The sequence below is a fragment of the Cheilinus undulatus genome, linkage group 15 (assembly GCF_018320785.1).
Source record: "Cheilinus undulatus linkage group 15, ASM1832078v1, whole genome shotgun sequence".
Lineage (NCBI taxonomy): Eukaryota > Metazoa > Chordata > Actinopteri > Labriformes > Labridae > Cheilinus > Cheilinus undulatus.
In genome coordinates, this window is record NC_054879.1 from 6561642 (window position 1) to 6581946 (window position 20305).

Consider the following 20305-nt stretch of genomic DNA (forward strand, 5'->3'; position numbering starts at 1 on the left):
AAAAAAAGGAAAACCAGGACAGAAAGCTCAACTGAAGGAAAGAGAGAAGACAGAAAGGGTGCTGGATTAGGGGGCCTCCGAAGAGGATGGAGCACTAATGAGCTGGCATTTACCCCACAGTGACTATGTTTGTGTGTATCTGTGTGTGTGTGTTTTCAAAGGTTTGTGCACGCAATCCCACTCCATAAACATCTCTAATGACTCAACCTCTGTTTCTCTGAAGTAGCAGCTTTTATTTAGCTCTTTCAGGTAACACTGAAAAACTGCAGATCAGTGCAGTTCAAACTGAATCTCTTCTTATAACATGAGGTAGAAACAGAAAGTCCCAACTATTTCTGCTTCTAACTGCAATGCATTTTACTATGGGAACATCCCCACATGTTAGCTGGGTTCTCTTTATGTAGAAAAGCAATGGCTCACTTCTAAAGAGTTACCCTGCTTTATGTGGCACAGACAAATCACTTCTCAGCCACAAGTGTCTGAAGTCTCATTCTTTGTTCCATTTCTCAAGGCTACAGCAGTCCTTGTTCTGTAGGCTTATGGTGGTGGAAAGGTTTGCCAAAGAGGCGATGTTACCAGGAGCCTCACCAAGATGGTGAATCACAGAGACAGCCATGACTGGTTTGAAAGGATCAAGGGAAACTTAATGGTGCAGGGACTCTGAAGCTGTTTCCAGCAGCTAAAGCTGGGTTTGTGAGTACATGGCTCTGACTAGTCAAAATTGGAATCTTTTCTTGCCAGTTTTATAATGCACCCATGAATTTGACATGCTCACAGAGTACGGGAAATAAGGAACCGGTGAGTCATATGGGGGCTAAAATTTGAAGGTTAAAAACCGAATGAAGTTTTAAAAATGTAGTGTAGAACCAGCTTTTAGAAAACTGACTCAGACACTGCCGACTGAAAACCACCAGGGCTTCTTGTTATACAAATATGCTGTACTCCAGTTCAAAACTGGCAAATAACGATTACTATTACTATCACACACACCTAAAAGTGTTCCTAGAAACAGCACTGCATGTACCAGTATTGTTTGCATAGTTAATTGGAATCATCATGTATTTTGTCAGAGTTTGAGAGGACGGAGTGCTCACCTTGAAGAGAAAAGGCAGCCAACTGCACCGCTGTTTCAAATGGACATTCTAGCCTGAAATTGCAGATTTCAAGACTTAGCGAAAGCAAATTAACATTGAGCTAATAAGCTAGCATACGGCTAAAAGTCATCTACAACCCTAATAAAGGATTACTCTTTTCCAAAGGATCATTTGCTAATTCTAAAAAATGATGCAACAAAACTACGCCTTCTGTGGTTATTCCTTTAAACATGGATTTCTTTAAGCCTCTAACAGTAACACCTAAGACAAGTATTATTTAAAAAGACAATACAGTACTTTGTCTTATGATGCAAAATTAGGTGCATGGCAATTAACTGAAATGTTCAAGTCAAATGTAGGAAACTACTTACTTTCCACTGAGGATATCTTGCTTTAATTGTAACACAAACAGGTATCTAGAAAAAAGGATCAGATAGGTTAGAAAATATTACTTCATCACTTCTTTAATTTGCTAATCAAACAGGGTTTAAAGTGCCACTTAGGATACATTAAGGGAGCAAATATTCTTTAAGCCATTTATATTTTGCAAACATGTTTTCTAAAGGGCTATTACAAAAAACAAACATTTACAACATGTGATTTATTTGAGTAAGATACACATTATGGAAAAAGTATTTTTCACACCTGTTGATTATTGAATTCAGGTGTTTCAATCAGACCTGTTGCACAGGTGTATAAAATCAAACACCTAGACATGCAGTCTTCATTTCTGATACAAAATGGGTCGTTCTGAAGGCTCGATGTGACCTTTAATAAGATAGTTTGTAAAATTTCATCCCTGTTTTGGATATTCCACTGTCAACTGTAAATAATATTATTAGAAAGTGGAATAGTTTACGAACAACAGTAACTCAGCCCGAAGCAGAAGACCTTATAAAATCACAAAGTGGGGTCAATGACTGGTAAGCCAATGCCCCACTTATTCAATGCTGCAGAGTTCTGCGTTTCCACTGGCAGTAATTAAAGCACAAAAACTCTGCAGCAGGAGCTTCATAGAATGGGTTTTCGTGCATGCAAGCCTCACATCACCAAGTCCAATGCCAAGCGTCAGATGAAGTGATGTAAAGCACACCAACAGTGGAGTGTGGAGCCGTTGAAACATGTTCTGTGAAGTGACAAATCACCCTTCTCTGTTTGGCAATCAGATGGGCAAGTCTTAGTTTGGCAATGCCAGGAGAACGTTACCTGTCTGACTGTACTGTGCCAACTGTGAAGTTTGGTGGAGGGGGATAATGGTATGAGGCTTTTATTCAAGGTTTGGGCTTTGCCCCTTATCTCCAGTGAAGGCCAGTCTTAATGCTTCATTGCTATGCTTCCAACTTTGTGACAACAGTGTGGGGAAGGCCCTTCTCTATTCCAACATGACTGTACTCCAGTGCACAAAGCAAGGACTATAAAGACATGATTTGATGAGTTTGGTGTGGACGTCCTTGACATGCCTGCACAGAGCCCTGACCTGATCCCCATCAAGCACCTTTGAAATTAAAGATTGCTAACCAGGCCTTCTCATCCAACATCAGTGCTTGAACTCATAAATGCATCATAAACATGTGATAATCTTGTAGAAAGCCTCCTAAGAAGAGTGGATGCTATTATAGCTGGACTCCACTCTATATCTAAGGACATGTATTTGAATACAATGTCATTACAGTCCCTGTCAGGCAGCTGAATACTTTTGTCCATACAGTGTAAGATTAAAATTGGCAGAACTAATATTTTTTTACATTTTGGACTCAAATACAGAGAAATAACCTTAATGGTCTAGTAAATCCTTCCCAAGAAAAATATAAAACTGCAATTTTATAAAATAAAGTAAGACAAGGCAAAGTTAAAATATCTTTAGCTTTCCTCACCTGGTTAGCTCCTCGTGCAGGTTGTTTGGTTCTGAGGAGTAAAACTTTACTCTCATGTGAAGGCAGTATGGTGGACCAACTGAAAAATGAAACAGAATTAGACCACAGTAAATTTTTTATCAAGTTTCAGAATAATTGTGTGTAAAGGTTGTTAACACTAAGGCTATTTTCAAAGGACAAAGCAATTATGCATGCTTGTTGAGGGTCTTTGTATACTTACTTTTCACTTGCTTTTTGATACTTTTTGTGACATCAAGCCAGTGCTGAAATGAAAACAAGATAATATAAAGACATAATAATATAACAAAGCTGCTTCTAAAGTCAAAATAATGGTAAGATTAAGAAAAATGTGACTGAGCAAATAAAAACTAAGTGAGGCTTTAGGATTATTAAAAGTTTTTACACTGGGAGGTCTGAGAGAAGAGGCACACAAACAGTGAAGTCAGTGTTCTGCTCAGTGCTGTAATTCTTCTTGGAAGTTCAGGCTCTATGAGGCATGAAAAATGTCAAGGAGAGGCGGTGGTGGCGGTGCATGTGTAAGTAAGAGAGAGTAAAAGAGAAACAGACAGAGATAACAGAAGATCTCGCAGCACTCTCTAGTCTCCTCTCCCCCACATTCCTTTATTACAGGCTTCACTCTCCCCCTCTCTCTCTCTTTTTCTTCAGCTCCCCCTCCCACTCTTTTGACTCTCTACCTCCCCCTCTCCCCTGCGTCCCTCCCATCAGTTACATCTTTCCTCCCACCGGCTCTCCCTCCTTCCATGGCCTTCAAATAGTATCAGGCTGAAGGAACAGGGTCACTGGCAAACCAGTGACTTAAAACAGTTTGTCACAGAGCACAGTCTGACTCTCAGAGCTGACAAGAGTCCCATAACCAATCCCTTTAGCCCATTCTCTGGAAGGCCTCAAGCTCTCCTTCAAAATGCCTGGCCTGAGATTTGAAATGAAGTCTGAAGTCTGGCTGTGAACAGCAGCTTAGAGAACTGCTTGAAATAGTGCAAATAGAAACAGAACTGAAGACATGGATAAAATTTAGATAGGTTCATTACAGCAGATATCTCAGTTCTATTGGTGCCAAAATTACAGTCAACAGCTTGATGTATCATAACAGTTCAGAACAACAGCCTGCCCATTAGGCATGTGGGATATGAGAAAATTAGGCCTGTTAATGTAAACATGTTAATGCTTCTGATTAATCTGGACAGCTTAAACGCGTTAAAAAAATAATAACGCAATTAAATCATATAACTAAGTTTGACCACAGCTTCATCCTGTAGTCCTCCTGCGCGGATGTTTAGGTGTCCGAGGTGAAAAGGTTAAAGGCAGGTCAAAAGCAGCCAGCAGTGATCAGTGATCAGTGAGGAGACAGACCCAGGTCTGCTTCATGGCAAATGTCGATTTAAAAAGCTGCCTAATGGAAGTCTGGATGAAACAAAAGTTTTGTGTACATACCGCGGTGATGAACTGTCTGTACACCAAAGCAAAACGAGTCTGAAGTCCCACCTCCGGGCACAACATGTCATTGCTAATGTTAACAAAGACGCAACATCTAAGCTAACTAATCGATGGCTAATGGGTCGCCAGAGACTGCAGACCCTCAACATCGCTGACGACAAGGGGCTTCAAGACGTCATCTGGGTCGCCTCGCATGACCCGTACCGCAGAACACCTACAAGAACTACCGTCACAAGAATCTGTGAACTGTATGACAGCTAAAAAGGCAACTAAAGTGGAGCAGCTGGCCCGAGCTACATTTATCAGACTGACGAGAGACCACTGGACATCAGTCAGCAACTTCAGCTACCTCAGGGTAACAGCACACCTGATCACTCACTTTACAGCAGAAGTTATTTTCTACCTGATGTGTTTGTCTGCTGGGCTCTACTGCAGTTTATAAATATTATTGCTCAGCGAATTAAGACACTCTGATTTACAAACCACAAATAAGTTTTAAAACTCTAGCTTGTTTAATATTTCTTCATTTAAACACCATACTTCTACTAATTTATCGCAAAGAAAAATGCAAGTAAATGGTAGTATTTTAAATGTTATAGATGATGATGATAATAATAATAATAATAATAATAATAATAATATTGATAATAAAAGAAATACATTTTTTAGTTATAAAGTGCTTTCAAAGTGCTGTTCATTAAGTTAAAATAATGAAAATAAACACTTGATAATAAGAACATTTAAAAATCTAAAAATTACTAAAACTAAAGAAATGCTGTGATTAATAATGATTAGGCTAATCACAGCAGAGTGATGTGATTAACTTGATGATTTTTTAAAACCAATTAACAGCACTAGAGAAAATATAACATACCTCAGAGCAAGATTCAGTCTAGAAATAAAAGTATATTATGGTGATAAATGAAGGAATATTCAAGAATTCATGTCACGTTTCTCCAGACTCTAAAATGAGTGGAAAATATCTTTTTACACTACTTTATTGGCTGTATTTAACCTTATTATGGTCACTACTTACGCCCCAGATAGCTAGTTTGCACATCATATGGCTTTAACCTAATGTGTGAAAGTATGGCCATTGTGCTTAAGCCTCCATCCAGTGGTTAAAATCAACCACACTTAGTCAGAATGCACTGCTAATTTAGATAAACAAATGCTCTGATTTACTGTGATAAATTGTGCGTATTGAAAATGCAATACACACTGCAACTACAATGCATCTAAAATGCTATGGCTGATAGATAGATGACAGCTTAGGTCCTGCAGATTCTTTAACTCTTTTAGAATTTCTGTTTCACAAGTGGGACTACTATAGCTAGGGTTACATGATAAACCTAGGCCGACCAAGCACACCTAGCCAAACATTTCAAGACAAACTTGTGACCTGTTTCACCTCTTACAGATAATATGATTAGAGACGATAGTTCAGAGTGCATTCTTACCGGCACTTGTGCCGAGTCCATGAAGCGCAGTCCGAAGTAGTCTTTCTCCACAATGTCCAGATGGTACATGATCTGGTCAAACAGCTCTTCACCTTTGGCTTTTTTCTGTCCAGGTAAACACACAGACAAACAAAGGACTTTGTTATCTCTGCGACAGATGGCCGTACCAAGGGTCAAGAAGATGGCACGACAATGGAAACTTACACAGAGTAATTTATAGAGGCAATATTGACAGGAATGGCGATGGTCATGCATTATTAGCTTAATGCAAATAAGTGAAAGAGCATGTCATAAGATTTTTAATGTAATGAAAGTCCTGAAGAAACTGGCATCACAAATCTCAGATCACAATAGTAGCAGGATGACTTTTTGTCCTGTGCTGAGACGTCACAGTCCATTTTCTAAGTTTTACCCCTACCCCTCACTTTAAGTGCCCCCTTTCCCATTGAAACAGAGTTAGAGGAGGTAGAAGATAAAGAAGACCCTTCAAGTTCCCGACATGTCAGCAGTTGTTGAAGGCTCTATGTAAACAACACATAATCTACTGCACTGCAAAAAGAGAATTACTGGACAGACTTAAAAAAATCACTTCAAGTGGTAACACACTTTTGAATTAGGTTTTCCCAACTCAAATTACCAAGTTGTAATAACCCAATTTATTTGAGTCAAATAAATTTACCTTTAAGTTTTATCAACTTAGTCTTATTTGTACATTTCTGAAGTCACTCAATTATTTAATTGAAAGCTAAACTACATAGTGGAAGCTTTCCTACACTTCAAAATTCTGTTTAAATCCAACTCAAAACAACCTGTTTAAGTAATTTTTGGTCTCATCCCATGCGCTTTTCCCTTATTTCTATCGCTTATTTTATTCTTGAACACTTAACAAGGCAAGCCAACTTAAATGACAACAAGTGACAATAACTGAAAGGTACACACTGAACCAGGAGGTTCTCTTCCATCTTGATCAGTACACCATTGATTGTGTTTCATGGTTGATCCCCACAGGCGGGACTTCTCTAACTGAGTCAGTAACTTCACTAATGGTGCCAAAGCAAAAGTGTCAAATTCTCAAAGGCATTCAGGGAAAACTCTGCAGATTAAGGGATGATTGTCTAATAATTGGAGTAAATTTACAAAAAAAAAAAAAAACTCCAAGTGATTGATTGCTGTTCACCTTAAACTGTTCAGTGTTAAGGTGAAAGACTGAAAGATGCATTTGATTTAAAAAGTGCACTTCCAGAGAGTTCAGTGCATCCTCCTTACAATGTTTTAGTTAGTCCCCACAAGTGGGAGCTCTCTGACTGAGTCAATAACTTTACTAATGGTGCAGATTAGGCAAACACCCATGCACTTTAGCTGAGCTCATAGTTCTACATTAGAGGAACAACTTGCAATTTAAAGTTGAAATACTCCACAAAAGTACGCTACTGCCACATAGGCACAAAACTGGATTTGATTCATGCAAAATATTACACTGCCACAACAAACACTCAAACACACTTTTAAAGTGTACTACATCTACTATGTGAATTTTTTAAAGTGCTTGTTCAAAATAAAAATGACCATAATGCATTGAAACAAGATGAAATTATGAATTTAGACTGTTGCAAGTTTTAAATCTTGCTGATAACTTTCAAGTCATTCTAGGCAAAATTCCCAGTCCCTCTCAGTTGTGAGAATGAAGGACCATGTAGCCCTAGCACTACATCCTACCCCTCTATTCCAACAAGAATTGGGATGCCCGTCCTCTAGACATGAATGTGCAAAATGAAGGGGAAGGGCTAAACAGAGGGAGCAAGAGGTGTCTCAGGATTGAGCCTAAATCTTCAGTGTGTGAGAGGGTCTTCCCTCATATCATGAATCAGGTCATCCAAAGTTCAAAAACAGGATGTATTTAAGAAAAACACATTGTTAAGAATAGAAATACTAGTCAGGGGTTAATATTTCATACCTGCAGCCTCCTGTTTAGTATTTTACACTGCTTCTTAGAAAACTACTAAAGGGTTACTAATAGTTAGTAATAGTTTATTTCTGAATGCGTCAAAGTATGCACTGGATTTTTCTGATGAGGTTCCAATGGTGTAAAAGTTCATCAGAGAAAATATGATCATATGCACTCAGCGTTTGACTAGGTGTTGCCCTCTCTAACAAGGCCGTACCAGTTACTGCCTGTGTTCTGCCTAGGACTGGGAGATCTCTCCCTCACATGAGCACTCACACTCACACTAGCACAGGCGTCCAACTTCTAAACCCTACCATGAGGCACAGCGACAGGGTTTCCATGGTAACGGGGTCTAGAGTGCCCCAGACGCTGAGAAGCCGAGAGAAGTGAGGTGACTGGATACATCATGTGATCATCTGGCTGTGTGGCCCTTCTCTGAGTTAGGGGAAAGAACCAGTCCAAGATCACTGATGGCACTCCTTTCTCTGTCTGGATTTTGCCCCCTCATGTCCTTCATCAATTATTTTTCGACTCTTTTATAGTGCAATTTCAGTTTTACTGAACTTTCATGCTCTGTATTTGTTACTTGTTATCAAAACTCCTGCATGCCATTTAAATGTGCATGACTCTTTCCATCAGCTTAAAATGTTTGCTTTTAGGTAAATTTAACACTTTTTAACAGTTTTATAGTAGGAATTATGGGAAAACTGAGAAACAAATGTTCAAAATTGAATGGGGAAAGGATAGGGCTATCTAAAAGTTTCCTTGTGTTGTGCACTTTGCCTCACACACACACCCAAGAGAGCTCCTGGGCAGCTCAGGGGGGCTGGCCCCATGCTAGCTGGCATAGTTGACAAGGCATACCGCACCCCTACAGTACCCAGGGAGGGAGAAAGAGAGAGGGAGAGAGAGTACAAAGGACTCATTGTGTGTGTATGTGTGGTTATGTGTTGCACCCAAGGCCTTATTTTACTGCCCGCAGTATTGTTTTGCTGTCTTTCTGCCTGCCTGTGAGCACACAGCTCTGTCTTTTAAGTTACAACTGAAGTATTCAGCTGATGCTCAGCTTTCTTTAAATTTTGAACACCAGCCATTGTGTAAATGCATCTGTTTTCAAAAGACAAAATGTCTATGACAGGTAGGAGGCTAGGGTTTTCAAGACTGTTCAATTATGTGGGAGTCCTTCACACATTTAACAAGTATCATAAGCATTCATTACAAAAAAATGGAAAGAATGTAGAAAAAACATTTTTTTTCCTAGCTAAGGTTAAAGATTGAAAATCAAAAGTTAGGTTTTAAAAACCCTGGTCCTGTTATCAATGACACATCCAATTTCATAACCTTTAAAAAAAAATCTCAATGTGGGCCTTTACAAAAGAAGATACGTCTAATAGGACCAGGACACATTGAAATCATAAGATGACCGTCTTACCATTGCTGCACATTCATCTGAGTTAAGGGCCTGCATCTACAGGCAGTGCTTTTTAATACAAAGCCAAAGTAGTCCAGCGTTCTCAGCTGTTCTTGTCACTTCACTCTCAGTGTTCTCAGTTGAAAACTTTCAACTTTTGAAGACGCGCTGTTCTTTGTCAATTTCTCTTCTCCCTAACAGGCCAATTCAAATCAAGAAAGAAGCAAAGGGGTGTTAAACTCAAGGCCTAGGGGCCAAATCCTGCCTGTGGTACAGTTATACCTGGCAAGATCATATATTTTTATTATAACTGGCCCACCATTATGAAGTCTGTAGATTTCCTCCAGTGTAAAAACTTAAACTTAACCTTGATGATTTAAAGTATCCTTGTTAAGTCATAAAAAACTGAAAAAGTAAAGAGTACTATTATTTGGATAAAAAGTCAGGATGTGGAAAATAAATTAATTTGTGTCTTCATATTTTCAATTTTGAATCTCACAATTACGACTTAAACTTAAAATTTTGACTTTTTATCTCATATTTTGACCTTTTAGGTTCGAAATTTTAAGTGGTATTTTGACCTTTTTAAGTCATTATTTTGAATTGAATCTCATGTTTTGACCTTTTCAACACTTTACTGTAACTTTTAATCCCATATTTTTACCTTTAAAACTTTCAATTTAAAAATGTAACTTAAATTTTGACCTTTAAAACTCATGATTTCAAACTTCCTCTCATATTCTGACCTCTAAAACATGATTGTGACTTTCTATTTCATATATTTGCCTTTTAAAACATGATTTTGATTTTTAATTTTGTGTTTTGACCTTTTAAACTAAAAACATTTACTTTTAATGTCAGATTTTGAGCCTTTAAACTTATCATTTTGATCTCAAAATCATTCTCCATCAAGGTTTTGCCTCATAATTTATTACTGTTGAAAATTAGGTTGACAGTTTACGGGTAAATGTTGACCCTGTTAGGCTCTCAGGTTAGACCTAAATTCAGAATCTGGCCCCTGCTGTGATTGAATTTGACACCACTGAAGAAGCAGGATTTCTGATAATGGGGGGAGAGAAACAAATCTGACTCGACTAGTTTCCAGGTCTACAGATTCTGCCTATGCCAGGACAGGATCCCTTTACTTTGTCTTCATGTTTTCTTGGTGAAATTTCGTTAAAATACAGAAATACGGAGCACATATCTTTTTGTAAACCAATATTTAAGATTCTGCTAAGGAAAGTGGGGGTCAACTTTTGGAACTTAGCAACAACAAATGCTGTTGAGAAGCGTTCATCCAATGAGGTTGTGAGTCCTTCCAGCTCTAAAACTGCCAACTGTGGACAGGCCCTAAAGCTCCAGTTCATTAACCGCAGGCTTCCCATGTACGAAGAAAACGGTCACAACACATGAAACTTTTTCAATTAGGGGTGCACCGATGCATCGGTTTAACATCCGTATCAGCTGATATCGGCCTTGTTTACAAACATCGATCACTGGCCAAATAATGCGGAAAAACTGATTTATATTTAGCAATTTTTGTCTCATATATGACACTGAAAAAGTGAGCAGTTACACAAACACTTGTTTCATTGTCATATATGAGACAAAAATGTTGGCATACTAGGAGTCCAAAAAAAGTAGTGAAAGAAAAAAAAAACCTCATCAGAATCGGCAATGGTTAAATTGTTACTTTGAACATCAGCATGGCCTGGCCAAAACAGGCAGCAGACATCCTTATCTAGTACTGTGTCTGCACACTGATCTGCTCACCCCTTCCTCGCACTTTCGTCCTCTCCTAAAGAAACATCTTTGACAACAGACTCATCTTTGAATACCCCCTCCTCTCCAAACACACTGAATCAAAACATTATCCTAACAGGCTTGAAAGGAGAGGCTTTTCTTAGCAGAGAAGATAACTGGCTGCTCTCATAAGAATGGTCAGTGTAAGTTATCCTTGCTTGTTTGGTCAGTCCACCATTAGCAACCAATTTATCAGCACACCCCTTCAGCTCCTGCTTGACTTTATGTGTGCAAGCAGAATGTTTTCTGTTCCACAGGCTGTAGCTCCATCAGCCCAACACTCGAGTCTGTTTTAATAAATTCTTCAGTCACATAAATGCATGCATGATAGCGCTAACTCCAAATTAAATCTCTGTTGAGGTTGATGAAAATTCATGTACAGCTTATTCAATTCTTCTCACTTCCTTTAGATTTTACAATGGCATCAGGTTGTAAACTACCATCAATAGAAGGACCTATTTTATGTAAATAGGAATTAGCTTAGTGTTTTCTCATGGCAACAAATCTTCAACAAGTTGGAGGAGGCTGACAGTTGTGGGTGGATGTCTGTGGGGAGTGGGGTGAGAAAAAAAGACAGAGAAGACAGGAAGGTAAATAAATGTAAAGAAAGGAATGCAAATCATAAGCCTGGGTGTGATTATGTATGGACATGGATGCTGCCAAACAGAGGTAACCCTAGGAGATGACTTTGGGTGGCCTTAAATTCTACGGACACAAACACAGCTGGAAAAGCATTAAAGCATGTCAATGAGTCCTATTCGCTTTTAGACTGTGGCTGTTCTTTACAACCACCTAAACATCTAAAAAGAAAACAAACTGCACACTTCTGCACTGGGCAGCACCTAAGTTTCTGCCTGTTTGAATTGAATTGTAAATTACCCCGCTGACACCTGGCAGCCTGGGAGTCAATCAAAAACATTTGTGTTGTGCAAAGCAATACAAGTGATCATACAAGTAAGTGGATGTTTTATAAGCAACATATATGTTGAATAACTGGTTGGAATGCCTGTAATCTGGCAAAGTTGCACTGTCTAGAACTGTACTAGTATTGCTTAGTATTGGGGCAACTGTGACTCAGTGGGTAAAGTCTGTCATCTTTTGACCAGAAGGTCACTGGTTCGATTCCCAGCTCCAACAGTCACATGCCGATTATATTATTATTTATGCTCATTTTAACTGACAGTCAAACTGTTATTAAACTGTTTTCAAGGTGTCATTTCTGTAACTCTACAGCCCTTGGCTCCTTAAATCAAATACTAAAAGTCCTGGTATGGTAAATTTGACTTTTCCCACAAAACAAAGATGGTAAGAAGTTGGGATATTTTGCTGCAAACCTGCTCAGCTTCCCTCACTTCCTTGTTCACGCTGTTCCTCTAATAAAGTTAAGTTCCTCCTATTGTACAGCTTGCACAGTATTTGGGAAGTGTTCTGACAGAACAACACAACAAAAAGTCAAAATTATTCAGGTCATCTTGGTGGGATACACAGCAGTTATTGCTGAACAAAAATGACACAAATCACTAGTACAGCTGGGATTTTCTCAGCAGGGGAAGTGTGTTTTCAACTTTTCTGAAGTAATGTTCTGAATAAGTGCTGAAATGAACACTACAATTAGAGTCTTGTCTCACAAACACTCAGTAAAAACAAAAATAAAGAGGTCTTACTGCCATCTCACACAGTCCTTCATATTTACAACTTGATTCTGCTCTTTTTGTAACAATGCTTCAGGCAAACTCCAAACAAAACTCACAACCACAAATCTCATACAAGCCAAAAAGATGCACAGAACATGGTTAAAAATGGATGCAAACATGTTACCTAATACATCCATTTGTTTCAATGAGCAAAGTCTCAAGGCATGTAGGATCTACGAGAATGAAGAGAGAACTTTAACAGCAGTCGCAGTAGCAGCAGAATTGAAAAAAGGTGGAGTTGCTGTCCAGTTTTTGGAGTATGAGCAGAGGCATCGACATCACAAACGCTAAACTACGTTTGGAATGCTGCTGTTGGCCCACCTGATTCTAATTATCAATGCCAGCTTCAAATCTATCATCATCTTTTATGTTACAGTGAGTCTAAGACTGATCTAATTCTCAATATGCCCTCCCTATGTCATGATCATTACAGTTATCACTAATATGAACATTGATCAGTCTATAAACATAGATGATATGAGCTATCCAGGTATAGTTACAGCCATCCAAGCATATTTTCTTTCTTTCTTTTTTTATTTATTTGTATTTAACGACCTGTGTGCCTAAGAGATGTTCACTTATAGATCCAACAACTGAAGTGCTCATATTAAATGCTGTTGTTTAAACATATTTCTGCAGCTCCTAGCTGCCAATATTGTCGTGTATTCCTGCACTCTAAGATGACATTATTGCTATGCAACCTCACTGATAATAAGCCTCCCCACACACATCACAGCTGCTGTGATTGTGTTGGCCATCCCAACCACCTAAATACAGACTCATTCTGCAGGTTAGCTGTAGTGTTGACATAATTTTGGCATTGTTGCCATACAGAAAAAAAAAAAAAATTAGATAATTGTATGGCCTAGAAAGTCACAAATTCATCTTATTAACTGTTGTTGCTCTGTTTGTTTATCTATATTTGTCTGTCACTTTGTCCATCTTCCTCTATCCTCTAATACAGATGTTCAACGTGAGTCTAGTCTAGGGCTGGGCAATTCATCGAAAATTAGATTAGATCTCAATATGGCCTGCTGCAATTTTCAAATCCCAGAAGGTGTAATAGCTTTTCCTTTAACCTGAAATTTGTGTCAAATAGTTTAAAACTTTTTTTTGCAGTGGAGATGTTATGCATTACCGATCATGCAATCATCCAAAGGCAATTTTTTAGAATAGTCCCCAAAAAATCCTACTTTTTTGTAAGTTTTTCTTATTAAATATGAGAATGACATAAAAATTATAACTCTCTTCAATACATCAATTCCTATCCAATTTGCAATATGAGGCAAAATCATCACAATTGGATATTTTTCAAAATTGTTCAGCTCTAGTTTTATCTAATATTGTGCTGGTTGTAATATAGAATAATTTATTGCTTGTGTTTGTTGGGAAAAAAAAAAAACACAATCACAAATCACAATTGAAATACTGGGGGAAAAAAATCGCAATTAGATTATTTTCCCAAATCGTTCAGCCCTAGTCTAGTCCTGCTGGTAGAAAGCTGTTTGTCCTGCCATTGTAAGTCTGCTAACTGTTGCTTAGAGCCGTGTTCATGGTGGATAAATGTTAGGTCTTGGTAACAAAGAATAAAGCCTAAACTCATTCTTTATGAGTAAAATGTATTATAAATTGGCACAATATGACTCAAGACTGATTGCCTACACAATTGTAAGGCACACTGTGCTGCCCTGTGTATGCGTTATGTGAATAAACTTAAATCTGACTTGACATAAGCTAATATTCAGGGGGGGTCGATATCTTAAAATGTTGTCTACATGATATTTTACACAGAAAAATACTCCCCTGACATTTCTTTTGTCACACTTTTGTAAAGCAGAACATTCCAACAGAGCAGTGCCTAAAAGAAGTTTTTTTTTTTTTTTATCTCTTTGCCCTATCACTTACAGATAACTGGATGATAAGAACAGTTAGAAGAGGCTCACACTGTGGGGTGGGGATGCATAAAAGGGTCCAAGGGGATGCATTCCCTTGAAACATCTTAGACCCAAACAGAGAAAAAAACGGAAATCTTTAACAGCACTCTAACTCTGACCTTGCAAAGCAGATGGATGCCATGTCTGTTATCAGGTAAATCCATTTTTGCAAAAACTGTAGTCTAAAAGGATTAAGCCAGGTCCAAGAACATCTGACAACTGAACAATCAGCACCATTTGAGGAGAGTAAGGCAATAGCTACAGGGGAATGGTTGTGCTGGGCACAGATAGCAATGGCAAACACTATTATAACGATTCACTCAGATGTAGCTATAGTATAGCTGCAGTTTTACCAGAACTGGACCACATTTCTTGATTAGCTACAGAGCAAAGAATAGAACTGAAAGCTTTTCATAACACAAAAACTGTTTTCACTCTTCTCCCAACCTACTTAGGAATGAGCTGTACTATTGTAGTGAGTGGCTTGGATAAAGCTATAGCATAGCGCCAATTTTATCAGGACTGGGCCTCATTTCTTCATTAAAATGAGAGCAAAGAACCACACAGAAAGCTTTTCTTGGCAGAAAAGATGTTTTTGCACTTCTCTCGACCAGCTTCAGCATGAGTTTTATCCACCAACATGCTCCACCATTCATAACTACAACAGCACCTGTCTGCCGAGCTCATGTTACTAAATGCAGCTGACAAAAGAAAGCAAAAAAGGAGCACACTCCAACAATAAACCTCTTAAAGTGCACAATAAAACAGACTTACTAAAACTGAGTAGTCAGCACTCAAAACATTGATGCGTTTAGACATGAGTCTTCTTCAGAGTTGAAGAAGACCACAAATCAAAGCATGTATGTTGTGATCATTGCCTTGCCTAAAATAAAACCGCTTAAAGGGCATTTTTTGAGTGCTAATTTCCCAGTTTTAGTTACTGGAGCTCCTCATGCCTGCTACCTAATTTTGTCTTGTGGCTCTGATTGGCCCGTAATGATTGTGACAGGCAGAATGTTCATCAAGTCACCTTCCAAGAAGTTTTTGAAAAATCTGGCCCTTCCCAAACACTTTGCATGTGAGGTTTCTCAGATGAATGTAAAATATCCCATCTAATGGGCATATGAAACAGTCTATCTGGCAGTCAGGACTCTAACTCAAAGGTAAAATCAATTCAATCAAACAGCAAAACAGGGACTCAGACCTACACTAGCAAGAATCATCTCCACATTTCAAAGCTTCCAGCAGTCATCGCTCGCCAACAGAAAACTAATTACGGCGAGAGAGGAAGTGGAACAGAGAAAGAGACAAACAGTCCAAGCAGATCACATTCCAGGAGAAGAAAGACTGAACAATGATACGAGTCTGTCCTCTCTCTGAACATAAAACTGAGCTGACAGGAAGGAAGACCTGTTAATGATTGGCTGGGTCTTCGACTCAAAAATGTGTGACATCACATGTGAGACATGCTGAAGGAAACGTATTGCTGCATGCTTGTTCAATAAGCTGGTGAGGAATTCCAAAGCTTGTTGAATTTTATTTGCCAAGTCTCAGTATCACTCTTAGGTCATGCATTAGTAACTGTAAACATTTACCTTTGTGATTTTTAGGAGAAAGTGAAAAAGGTACACTGATTTTACTTAAAAAAAAAAACAGATTGTGGAAGACAGATAACATTGAGATCAGGGCACCTTTTGTCTTCAACATATCTTCCAGGGAATCTATGCCAAAGGGCTAAGTCTCAATTCAATACATGATTGAGCCAAACAGGACAGTAAGATACCGGACTGGCCTCACTGGAATGTTGCAGTCTTGACACAAGGAATGCAAGTAGAAACAAAACGATGAAAAATCTGTGAGCTGGGCCAAAGAAAGGTCGCATTTGGGGAAAACATACAGGTGCTCATTACTTCCTCTCTAAAATAACTGTTACAATATTGCTTAACAAGTTAGAGACTGCATTAAGACAGATGATGTTAAAAACACACTTTTGACCTTGTGCAAAAAAATAAGAAAGAGAAAGGAGTAAAGAGAAAGGTGAAGGACTGAGGAGAGGAGGACAGGAGAGAGTGACGCTCCGCTGGGTGTCTACTTGTTGACCAGCCAAACCTGTCATGTGGTGCCGTCACGTGATTAAGCGTGTTCTCCAGAGAGGATCATGGAATTACAGGTGATCAGCAAAACCATGACATACACTCACTACAGACTCAGAGTAACTGCTCTAGTGACACAGGCACATGACAGCCACAGAATACACAGAGTATTTGTACACTCTTTCTTCAAATGCAGCAACTGAAAGTTACAATTTAAGCATTTTCACAGTACAGTAACTCAAGATTTTAGAGCCAACCTGTTACAGTCCCTATAGAGGAGGAAAAACCTCTATTATAGATCGACACCTCCACTTTGGGGTACTAAACACATGAACCTAAATAGATGAAACTGTTGTAACTTTTCTTACCGGCAAGTCAACACTGACGTCTGTCCCGTCCAGCAAGGAAACGCGGCAAGTGATGATAGACTTTGCATCCCCAGCTGCAGGGATGTGTGTTGTGGCACGCTGTGCCTCTCGTAACCGGGCCTTCTCTGCATGTTTCCGGATGGAGCGTCGCCCCAGCGTCCTGCGCAGGAAGCTCAGCATGATGAGGGAGAGGGAAGGTTACTCTACCACACCTGTAACAGAGGAGCCAGACATAAAGTTACATAAGAGGTGGGTTTTGGATTTGTAAACCATACAAGCTTGCAGAATTATAATATATTTAAAGCAAAGTCTACAGGTGAGGGCCCACTCAGCAGGCCAATGTTAAGTACTAGGACCAGGAAAGGGATACAGTGAGCATGTTTCTGTCTTGGAAAGAAGTTCTATTGTCTTAAACAGTTCAGTAAACAGTCATGATATATGCTTGCAATTGCAGACTAGTCATACACTATTAATACTAAGATGGTGCACAGGCATACTATTTCCTCTGTCATTTCATTGCTATTTAAACATGGGAAACCACAGTGGGCTGGCTTCAGGTGTCCAGGCAGTACCTATCTATTATGATAGGTCAGCCAGCAAGTATTACTTGCTCCTAACAATGGGTTGTTTTCAGTAATTGCTAGCTTGGAGGTCACAGCTGACGTGAAAGGTGGAAAAAAGGATTTCACTGTGCGTTAGTTACAGAGAGTAGTTTTTATGATATATTTCAAGTTATTATTCACAATAATAAAACGTTAGTCATCACACTTGCACCTTAATTCAACAATATTTGTGACGGTTATCGGCAGGACTTTGAAACAGTGATGGTTAATTAGGCCATTTGTAAAAAGCTAACGTTAACATGGGTTACGTTAAATTGACAGGGTAGCATTTACCAATGTTTAGAAAGTCTAACTGGGAAATTGAGTACCCAGCAATTCGAAGAAAATGGTTTCAGAGGGGTTAAAGAGACCCCTATATTATAGTCAAATTAATTTGAAAAACCACAGAAATGTTTATCCTCAGTAAAGATGCGCAAGGATGCTCGCTATTTGATGTCTCGGGGTGACCGGAGAAAAGATAGTTATCTGCGCAATAGAGGCTGACGGTACCCATTAAGTGTGGGATACAAAAATGGGATAATATGTTAAAAAAATATGTAATAAAATGCGTTCTAAACAAACAAAAACATTACCCCCAGTCTTTATTTTCTCCATTCCAGGCCCGAGATACCTGGAGCAGGCAAAAGCAACAGGTGTGCGCTTGTTTTACCGCAAAAGCTAACCCTTAGCAACGGCCGGCTGTAGACAGCTACGACTCCGACCACTCAAGTGTGCCTCGTACAACAAAACAAACGCCGCTTGTAGCTCCGAGAGCCGAGTCCGACATACACTTGCTCCACAGCCACTTGTAGATCCGTAAAGGTCTGGAAGAAGGGGGTACTTACGAAAACCTCCTCAGTTTAGTTCACGGCGAAAGCACGTCCGCTTGCATTTTAGGCGATTAAACAGCAGCCTCGTACATGTCCATGGTTTCGGGCGGTTTCTTTTTCTTTTATTTCGCCTCCTCGGTACCTCAGCGGGGCAATTTTTCTTCCCAGGTCCCAACAAAAAGTAGGAGGCAAAGCTCTGCTCAGGATGTGACGTCACGATAAATCCCTAACAAAAACCTGATTAGCATTTTTAAAGCTACAAGGCTGTCCCACGATGTAAATGTTTAAATATTCTTTGTGGTGTTATTTTCCTAGCCACCAAACTCACACTCAATTTTAGTTGAGTTTTTATTTAAACTGAAAATTAACTGAATCTCTTGGGGCAGTATGCTTATCCAGGCAGAGGAAAAAACACTAGAGTATTATAAAGTGGTGTAAAGGAAATTAAAAAAAACCTCATAATTTTGCATTCATGTTATCTAAATTTAATATAATTTACAATTGGTACGATTCAAACCGGGCTTCTCCTCTATATTCTGTATAAAAACCTAACGGTGTAGTCAAATATTATTTGACAACAGCGCCCCCGCCTGGTTCATTTATGTTCAATGGTTAATAAAGCTGGTCTTGCAAAAACAGTTATTTTACCTCCTGTCATCATTGTTAAGTAATATATTTGGTAAGTAAGATGGGTATGCAAATCATGATAAATATCTTATTTATAATGTTTTTAAGTGTCTTTTGACATAGATTTATATTCCTGACAAGAGCAGGGTCACTTCCATTAACTTTACCTTTCCAGCCCTGCTGATTTTTTTTATAAATATATGGTTTTATAACATTTTTTTGGTGCATCGCTAGAGAGCATATCAATGTTTTTTCTTGCAGCAATCACTTTGATGTGATTCTTTAAAGTTACAGCTAAAATTAAGCCATATGTCTGTATAGACTGCTTTAAAAAAGTGACAATCCCTATAATGCATCTGGCTGGCTCGACTGAAGAATACTGCATTTGTCATAATATACAGCTAAATATCATTTTTTAATCAATAAACAGAGGTATTATATTGTAACTTAAATCTCTACAGATGCATTTAAAAATTAATCATTGAATTATTACAGGTCTGCACTGATTATACCTCAGATATGGAGGGTGTCAACTGGTAAATCTTAACCACGTGTTTAGTCCAAATCATCGTAGATAGTACAGGGACTGTTGTATTTGTATTTCTCTAGGCTTTAATGAGCAGTGATACAGGAGATTCAAATGTGCCTATGCTGAAAAAATGATGAGGGATTAAAGGAAATGTTTAAGGTTGGCTTCTTTTCAAACAGTATTGCTACTTATTACAGTTTGTTTCCCCAAAAAGCTCCTTATTTAGGACTTCTCTCACAATTTAAGACCTAAAAAAGCCTGGAAAGCCCCCTAGTGTGTTTGTAATTTTAACATCAAAAGAAAAAAAAAACAGGTAATGCCTTTAGGCGATTTATTGTTACTTATAATTCCACCTCATGGTTAAGTCTTAAATATCATAAACTAGAAATTAATGATTCTACTTGAGGTCTTCAGAGCAGGTACCCTGTAGTACCCTGGCTCACTCTAACATTGCCCAACCTCACTTTTACAGTGTGGAAAAGCAAGGTGATCTGAAGCCACGTCTCCATGCTTTGACAGACAAGCTTTAATTGTTCACAATCAAGCTTATAGACATGTCCAAAGCACCGTAAAACCATGATACCAG

The 20305-nt window shown here is 38.7% G+C and overlaps 1 protein-coding gene across 2 annotated transcripts in view; it reads right to left on the reverse strand.

Moving 5' to 3' along the window:
* The window catches only part of epb41l5 (erythrocyte membrane protein band 4.1 like 5), a 52757-nt gene extending 34014 nt beyond the window's left edge, over nt 1-18743 (reverse strand). For both annotated transcript variants that reach the window (XM_041807696.1, XM_041807695.1), the window contains exons 1-7: nt 18579-18743; nt 17132-17343; nt 5884-5988; nt 3189-3231; nt 2969-3047; nt 1466-1510; nt 1095-1147 (exon numbers count right to left, since the gene is read on the reverse strand). In XM_041807696.1, coding sequence (XP_041663630.1) covers nt 1095-1147; nt 1466-1510; nt 2969-3047; nt 3189-3231; nt 5884-5988; nt 17132-17311 — 505 coding nt within the window. In that variant the 5' untranslated portion in view covers nt 17312-17343; nt 18579-18743. The remainder of the gene's footprint in view (nt 1-1094; nt 1148-1465; nt 1511-2968; nt 3048-3188; nt 3232-5883; nt 5989-17131; nt 17344-18578) is intronic.
* Between the last annotated feature and the right edge of the window lie 1562 nt (nt 18744-20305).